The following is an 8,694-nucleotide window of genomic DNA, read 5'->3' as shown; positions in this document are numbered from 1 at the left end:
ACTTCCATCACACAATTGTTTGGTGCCTGTGTCTCTTTGACTGTGCCTCACTCCACTGATAACTGGGCGCTGGAGTGCCTGAGAGCTCAAGGATGAGGGCGGGTCTGCAGCTCAAAGCGGGATGGGGTGGTGTTGGCGCCTGAGCAAGGCCAGCAGGGCAGGGGGGACCCTAGGCGTCTGTCCCCGGGGTTGGGGGGCCCTGGTGCAGAGGTGGGGAGCCAGAAGCACCTGGTGCTGACCACAGCCCCCTGTCTGCAGGTGGCCATGGTATCCCAGCTGGCCCGCTAGCAGGCTGCCATGTCCCGGGAGGCAGGCTCCTGCCGAGTAGGCGCCGGGGCCAGGGCCAGGGCGCGGAAGCCCAAGAAGCCACACTACATCCCCCGGCCCTGGGGCAAGCCCTACAACTACAAGTGCTTCCAGTGCCCCTTCACGTGCCTGGAGAAGTCGCACCTGTACAACCACATGAAGTACAGCCTCTGCAAAGACTCCCTCTCGCTGCTGCCAGCCTCCCCGGACTGGGCAGGCCGCCGTGCGCCCCCCTCGCCCAGGCCCCGGGAGTCCAGCCCTGACCGCCCCGGGGGCCCCCTGGACCACAGTAGCCAGCCTGACCTCCCTGACAGCCTCTCCCAGCACCGCTGCGGTGGGGCCCCTAAGCCGGGGGCCAATGGCTCCCCAGGGCCATTGCCCCCTCTGGGTAGGGCTGCTCGGAAGGGCCCGGGCCCCAGCAGGCTCCTGGTGGAGTCCTGGAAGCCGGGGCTGGGTGGTGGCCCGAGAAATGTGGCTGTGGGGGCTGTGGCCTCAGCAGGCCCTGAGAGTACTGTCCCCTGCTACCCACCGCCTGCCCCGGGGGAGCTCCCGGAGGCCCAGAGCCTCCACCTGTCGCTGCTGGGCCTCAACTACCCTCTGGGCCCTGGCATCTTCTCCTACCTGGGACCCTCACTGGCCGCTGCGGCCCACATGCCCTTCCTGGCCTCGGCCGGCCCCCTGCTGCCCCCTGCTGTGACCTTCCCGCCCCCGCAGCCCCCCGAGCGTGCAGCCCTGGCCCCCCGCCTGTTCTACCCACTACTCCTGGAGCAGCGGCTGGGGGTGCCCTCAGGCAGGGCTGTCCCTGCCAAACCCTCAGCACCCCTGAAGGGGGCCCCTGGGACTCTGGCTCCTGGGATGCCAGGGCCCTGGCCCCCTGGCACTGTGAGGGACCCCGGGCAGGAGGGCGAGTTGCAGTGGGCCGCTCAGAGTGACCCCCAGAGAAGGCTGCCCCTGGGGAGCAGGCTGGAGCTCCTGAAGGCTTCAAGCCTGGCAAGCTTCGGTCCCCAGAGCAGGTGGGTGCCATGGGCCCCAGATCCGTGGTGGAGGGGTCGGGGGCAACGGGAGCTTGCGTGCTGAGACCATCTGTACTGGGCGGGCAGCTCTGGGGGCCTCCGCTCTTCCCCTGGGGTCCTGGGTGATGGCTGGGCAGAGGACAGGCGGCGGGACAGGGACAGTGTGCAGGGCTGTGCAGGTCCTCATCTGCTCTCACTGTACTCCAGCCTGCCGGCTGGCTCCCCCACAGCACTCTGGCCTGCGGATAAGGAGACAGCAGACCCTGAGGCTGCGGACACGGGGGTCCCGCCTCCCCCACAGCCCCGTGGCTCAGTGCTGGGGAGCCCTGGGCCCGTGGGCGAGGACCTGACCCAGGCGCTTGGCGACTACGCCAGGGTGGAGCAGTGCCTAGGGCAGCTGGCCCCCCGGCCTCTGCGGGAGCAGCTGGGCAAGATCCGCCAGGAGCTCCTCACCATCCACCAGGCCCTGGAGCGGGCAGCGCGACCGCCAGACACACCTCTCGACCTCTCCGTGAAACGAGCACCCACCAAGGATCCGCCGGCGCCTGCAGGAGCTTGGGGGCTGCCTGAGCCGGGCCCCACACTGGCCAGGGGAGCCCCCGAGCCCCTCGGCATGCTGGTCCCCACGACGCTTGAGCCCTTCTCCCGCCACACCACCAAGTGTGAGGCTGACTCCAGCGTCCCCCCACCAGGTCCCCTCCGCCAGCCTCCGGAGGACCCTGTCGCTTCTGGCAGTGGCTGGGGCTCTCGTGTCGGGGCTGGGGGCTCCCAGACCCCTAAGGATCCCCCTGGCCTGCAGAGCCCCCCAGGGGCGGAGGTCTGACCACAGCTCCCTTAGTGTATGGTCCCGGGGCTCGTCAGTGTGTGTGACAGGCCTGCCGGCCTGGGCTGAGGTTTGTCTCTGGGCCATGTGGGAATGGGGTGGGGGGGTGGGGGGTTCACAGCTATTTATTGATCACCATTGTGAACATTAAAATAGAAGCCACTTGAAACGCCCTGCCTGTCTCCTTCATTTGCCACCCCAACGTAAGCATCTGGACCCCCCCCCCCCCCCGCATGAAGATGGCCCTGAAGCCGGGTGTGGTGGCGCCCGCTTGTAATCCCAGCATTTGGGAGGCTGAGACAGGAGGATCGCGGTTTGCAGACAGCCTCAGCTACTTAGTGAAGCCCTTTGCAACTCAGTGAGACCCTATTTCAAAATAAAGAATAAAAAATAGGGCTGGGGGTATAGCTCAGAGGTAGAATGCTCCTGGGTTCCATCCCCAGTACAAAAAAAAAAAAAAAAAAAAAAAAAAAAGAAAAGAAAAGAAAAGAAAGAAAGAAAAGAAAAGAAAGCCAGGCGTGGTGGCACAGGCTTGTAATTCCCGCACTTGGGAGGTGGAGATAGGAGGGTCACACAGGTTCGAAGCCAGCCTCACTGACTTAAGAGACCCTATTTCCAAATAAAAAAAAATATATAAAAATAGGTCTGGGAGTGTAGCCCGGAGGTTCCATCCCCAGTACCACAAAAAAAAAAAAAAAAAGAAAGAAAGAAAGAAAGAAAGAAAGAAAGAAAGAAAGAAAGAAAGAAAAGAAAAGGTCCCTGGCCTGGGCATCCTGGGTGGGCAGTATCGCTGGCCTTCCTGCTTCCTTCCCACCTCTCACCCAGTCCCCTTACTGGGGATGCAGAGGGGCCCAGGGACAGAGCAGGGGAGCGGGAGGCAGGCCTGCCTTCCAGTGCTGATGGTGGGCGTGCGCCTTGAACTTCAGCCCTGGCACCAGTCTTGCCTGTGCAGGGTGCCTGGCGCGTCTGTGTCCTGCGGCTCAGGGCTGCTTACCCCGCGCGGCCTCCCCTGGGCCCCCGCGGCCACGATAGGCATCGATGGCCTTCACAGCTCGCTGCCTCCCCCAGTGTGGCCGGGCTTGGCCTTCCACAGGCGTGGGGGGTGGGGGCGGGAGGGAGCACCAGGCCCCCCAGCCACAGCTAATCACTTCTCTCCCCCGGGAGCTGGGTGCACCCTTCATGACCAGCAGGAACGCCTGCAGTGCACGCAGCCCTCGGGCAGCACCCAGCTGGTGAGTTGGGGCTGGGCTGGCCAGGCTAGGGCCAGTTGGAGCAGGACCTCCGGCTGCCCCGTGAACCGCGCCGCCCTGGTGATAGTATCAGGCAGCCACCCCACTGCAAGGCAGTACAGGTGGTTTCCAGAGCTGGGGTACTCGCTGGCCAGGCCAGAGGGGCATGGGTTGCAGACGGGGCTGACAGGTGCCAGCTAGGTTGCTCCAGCCAGAGGCGTCCTGGGGTCACCAGGGGCTGTGGGCAAAGCGGGAGATGTCTGAGGTGAGCCTGCCCTCCTGGGCACCCTCATCTCTATGGAGCCCCGATTCCTCACTCTGAAGCTGAATTGCCGGCCTCACAGGAGACTGGACCAGCCTGCCCTCCTGGCAGGCGGTGGGGGTGACCCAGCCAGCAGGTCACCTTCCCTGAGGCCCTGGCACTAAGGTCCTGCCTGGGGTGTGGCCTGGGAGCGGGAATGCCGCTGGGCCTCCCGGATAGGAGAGAGTCCTGCTGAGAAGCGTCCAGCCAAGCCTGGCTGTGGGGAGAAGGTCCAGGGAGGGGGAGGCCTGTGCGTAGGCCCCAGGCAGGAAGGCGGTATTGTGAACTGGGACTCGGTTCTTGTTCCAGCTTCGCGGCCCTCAGGCAGATGGGGCCAGGCCGTCTGCACCCCCTCTCGCCCTGCCCAGCCTGTCTCTGTGGGAACCTGCCAGGCAGCTCCTCCCTTCCCCCAGCCTGGTCTCCACAACAGAGGCTGGTGCAGGTCGCAGAGCAGAGCGGAGCCGGCCCAGGTAGGGCCTGCTGGCCTCTTTGGATGGGGGACTGGAGAGCTGGAAGGACCGGCCTCTCCCACCGGGGGCTGGAGGTTTCCCTGAGCTGGCAACGGCACGGGCTGTGTGTGGGTGACTAGCAGGAGCCCAGGACCGAGAGGGAAGGGGCCCCGGGCAGGGAGTTAGGAATGCTGCTCATCTGCCACCTCTCAGGCGCTGCAGTTCCTTTGGAACTTTGATTAAAACCTTTGACCTAGCCGGGTGGGCGTGGTAGCGCACGCTTGTAATCCCAGCATTCGGGAGGCTGACAGGAGGATCGCGGTTCCCAAACAGCCCCAGCTACTTAGCGAGGCCCTCTGCAACTCAGTGAGACCCGGTTACAAAATAAAGAACAAAAAATAGGGCTGGGAGTGTAGCTTTGAGGTAGAATGTCCTGGGTTCCATCCCCATTACTGGAAAAAAAAAAAAAAAAAAAAAACCTTCAACTTGGCATGGTGCCACATGCTTGTAATCCCAGTATTTGGGAGGTTGAGACAGGAGGATCACAAGTTCAAAGCCAGTCTCAGCTACTTAGTGAGGCCCTATTTTAAAATAAAGAATAAATGCCGGGCATGGTGGCACACACACGCTTGTAATCCCAGCATTCGGGAGGCTGAGAGAGGAGGATCCGGGTTCACAGCCAGCCTCAGCTACTTAGTGAGGCCCTCTGCAACTTAGTGAGATCCTGTTTCAAAATAAAGTATAAAAAATAGAGCTGGGGTATAGCCCAGAGGTAGAATGTCCCTTGGTTCCAATCCCAGTACCGCCAAACAAACAAATAAATAAATAGGGCTGGGGGTGGGGCTTGGAGGTAGAATGCCCCAAGTTCAATCCCCAGTTCCGCAAAAACAAAAAACACACCTTCAGCTTTTGAGTTTCATGGGTGGGTTGTGTCTCCCAGACTCCTGTCTCAGACACGTTAGCACCTGGGTGGCTGCTGGGCCTGGGGACCTGGCGGGTCGTCAGGACATGGAGGAGCTGAGCTGGAATCCTGCTCAGCTCCCACAGCTAGCAGAGTGGGCACCATCATTTCTATTGCAGCTGCAGAGAACCTGGAGCTGTGACTCCACCACTGGCCTGACCCTGGCCCCCGGCTCCAGGCCCGCTGGGCCCCACGCCTGCGGCTCACACTGGACTCCGCTGGATGCTCCGCTCGCTGGTGGCAGCCTCGGCTGCTGGGGCAGATCCTGGTGCCTGTGGGCGGCCCCCGCGGTCTTCACTGCTCCCGGGATGGCCTGCTCTTTGTGACAGCTGGGGCTGCGCCCTGCATCCAAGTTCTGGACCTGGAGGGACGCTCCGTGTGCCACCTGCCCTGCCACACGCAGGGAGCTGGGGACTTTGTTCCAGAGGATGTGGCAGTGACAGATTCAGGACTCGTGGTGGTCAGTGACCTTGTCCAGGGTGCTGTCCGTGCCCTCCAGCACACTCCTCGGGCCCCCCAGGGCCGCTGGGTGACAGCCGGCACATTCCTGTCCCCCCGAGGGCTGGCTGTGGATGCCCTTGGCCGCTTCTTGGTGGCAGATTATGTGCTTGGGGCTGTGCATAGCTTTGCGCTGGGCCCCACCTGGGAGCCCTTGGCCCCAGCCTCAGTGCTGGGGCTTCAGGGGCCCTGCTGGGTGGGCCCAGGGCCCGATGGCGGCCTCGCTGTGAGTGAGGAGTTCGGGGATGTGTGGCTGTTCGGCAGCGCCCGCCAGCGCCTGGGCTCCCTGGGGACCCTCACAGGACACACCTTTGGCTGCCCAGCAGGCGTGTGCTCTGATTCGGAGGGCAACGTTATTGTGGCCGACGAGCAGCGGCGCCAGGTGACCCTGTTTCCCAGGGTTGGGCCTCCTGCCTGCCTGCTGTCCGAGGGCCTGGAGCGGCCCTCAGCTGTGGCCTGTGCACCCCAGGGCCAGCTTGTGGTGGCAGATGCCGGAGACAACTGCATCAAGGTGTACCAGTACCTCGGGGACTAGCCTTCAAAGAGCTAGGACCACTGGTGCATGTACTTCCCGACCAGAGCTCTGGCCTGGCCTTGTGCCTGCCTCTGGGCAAGTACTCCATCTCATCAGCTATCTCCCAGGCCTTCCCTGTGAGGCTCCAACACGCGGCCCTCTCCACGCCCCAGCTCAGTGTGCCCCCGGCCTCTGCACCCCCACCCCCTAGTCCACTAAGGACCTGGCTCTGCTGGCCCAGGTGTAGGAGGCCTGAGCTTTGGGACTGGCCGCTGCCGCCTAGAGGTCCTTGTGTGACGGGCTGCCGGCCAGCACCTATCTGGGCTGGAGCCTAATCAGAGGCAGGCAGGGAGGGTGCGGCTGGGCTGGGCTGGGCTGGGCTGGGTGGCCCAGGGTAGGGATGTGGCCCCTCAGTCCTCCTGCCTCAGAGGCGCCACCGTCCTGAGCTCTAGCGGCTTCTCTGGGCCCAGTGGAGAGGTAAGGAGGGAGAGCGAGGGGCCTGGGGGTGCATGGCCAGGTTTGGAGTATCAGTGTCTGTTTTATGTCCTCATGAGAAACTACTTCAAAGGCTGTCTGAGCCTTCAATTTCTCCTGTGAAAACCACATCCAGACAGCTCCACGCTCCTGGAGCAGGAGAACTAGGAGGGTTCTGGGCAGCCCTCCTCTGCGGGTGAAGATTCTGCTGCTTAAAAAAGAGAAAAACCATGGATTCTCCTCCCATGTGACAAATGGGAAAAGCTGCCCGAAAGGGGAGGCGAGGGGGTGGCTACTCAGCCAGCTGAGGCCTAGCCCAGGGTCTTGATGTGGGAGCGGGCGGCAGGGGAAGGGCTCAACGTTGCCCCTCTAGGCTTCAGGTGGCACCCTGCCTATCACCAGCACAATGCAGATGTAAGAAAGCACCTGTAGTAGGTGAACAATAAATGTTAGTTACAGCCTGCTGGGACCAGGGATGCCCATGTGTGCTCTGTGTGTGCTTCCTGGGGCCAGATGGCTGTGACCCTGGGCCAGGCTCAGCCTTCCCAGCACAGCTGGGCTGCAAGGGTCGCAGGGCAGCCCCTCTGCAGAGAGTAGTGTGAGAGGCCACGACCGGGGGCCAGGAACAACTTCTTTAGGGACACATGCTGGGCCTGTGGGTTCTTTCACTCTGAGAGGCAGGGCAGGGGTCTGAGCTCCGGAGGGTCAGGCCCATTGGGTCCCTGAGAAGAGGAAACAGCTCAGTCCGAGACCATGGCACAGGCTTGTGATCCCAGTGACTTGGGAGGCTGAACTGGGAGGATCACGAGTTCGAGGCTAGCCTGGGAATCTTTTTTTTTTCTTTCTTTCTTTTTTTCCCTGTTGCTGGGGATTGAACCCAGGGGCATTCTACCTCCAAGTGACACCCTCAGTCCTATTTTTTATTCTTTTATTTGAAACAGGGTCTCATTAAGTTGCAGAAAGCCTCATAAGTAGCTGAGGCTGAACTGGGAACCAGCGACCCTCCCGTCTCAGCCTCCCAAGTACTGGGATTACAAGTGTGTGCCACCGCGCCCCGGATCTAGCCTGGGTGATTTAGTGAGACCGTGTCACAAAACAAAACAAACAAACAAAAAATTAAAAGGACTAGGGATGTAGCTCAGTGGTAGAGAGTCCGTGGGTCCAGTCCCTAGTACCTACAAGAACCACAAAAAGCTCAGGTAGTCTGGGCGGGGCCGGATGGGGCCGCTGCGCCGTCGGAACGCCCGGGAGCGGCCCGCGGGCAGCCCGGGCACCTTTGGGAGACGGACCGTCGCGCGGCAACACGCGGGCGGGCGGAAATGGGGCTGGTGTCCCGCGGCGCTGCCCGGCGGGGCTGGGGCCCGCGAGCTCCGTCGTCCGCCCGGGCCCGCAGGACTCGGCCCCGACCCCATCCCCTCCCCGCCGCCCGCGGGCGCGGCGCGGGGAAGCAGCCGGTGAGCACGGGGCCCCGGCTCGGGCGGCGGGGAGCGGGGGGCCCGGCTCGGGTCGTGACGCGGGAACGCGCCTCCCGGGAGCCAGTCGCCGGGCCGCGGGCCGCGCCGGGAGGGCCTTGGGTGCCCGCAGCACTGACCGCAGGAGAGCAGAAACAGATCCACTTCCACCTCTGAGAGGGGAGGGGAAAGCACTGTTTACAGAAGGCGAGAAAGTGTGCGTGCGTGCGTGCGAGCGTGCGTGCGTGCGTGCGAGCACTCAGGTGGGATAAAGACAAGTCCTAGTAAGGCTTCACAGAAAGGTTACAGCCCAGAATTGTCCCTGCCTGATCCTGCCCGAGCTTGGCCCCGAGTCCGTTTCTGCGGGGAAGATGGGCAGCACCTCTTCCTGAAGTGGAGTTCTGTGGGTTGCGCCCAGGCCTCACCTGGTCTCGGGGAACGCGGCTGTTCTGGAGGGGCTGTCTCCTCCCCGGCAGAGGTTTTTTCCAGGCGCAGGCCATTGTTGGATCACTGTTTGAAGATGCTCACCTCACCCAAGTTTCTGCCTGCCTTCTGCACCTTCTCTGCTATCGATTGCTCACCCTTTCATCCTGTGCTGGCTGCTGGACCCCCTGCAGCCCGGTGAGCCAGCACACTCCCTTGCGCCACTCCCGGAGGCAGGGGGAGGCTGGGGGG

The 8,694-nt window shown here is 62.8% G+C and overlaps 1 protein-coding gene across 1 annotated transcript; it reads left to right on the top strand.

Moving 5' to 3' along the window:
- Window positions 1–297: 297 nt before the first annotated feature.
- On the top strand, window positions 298–2,142 carry PRR35 (proline rich 35; the record flags this gene model as incomplete). The annotated part of the gene is made up of 2 exons (XM_080704224.1): window positions 298–1,319; window positions 1,527–2,142. 2 exons carry the CDS (start codon window positions 298–300, stop codon window positions 2,140–2,142), a joined length of 1,638 nt encoding a protein of 545 aa, XP_080560350.1.
- Window positions 2,143–8,694: the final 6,552 nt, after the last annotated feature.

This window comes from Muscardinus avellanarius, assembly GCF_963383645.1.
Source record: "Muscardinus avellanarius genome assembly, chromosome: 10".
In the NCBI taxonomy this organism is placed as follows: domain Eukaryota; kingdom Metazoa; phylum Chordata; class Mammalia; order Rodentia; family Gliridae; genus Muscardinus; species Muscardinus avellanarius.
Note: the sequence above shows the minus strand (reverse complement) of the source record. Positions and strands in the feature narration are given on the sequence as shown.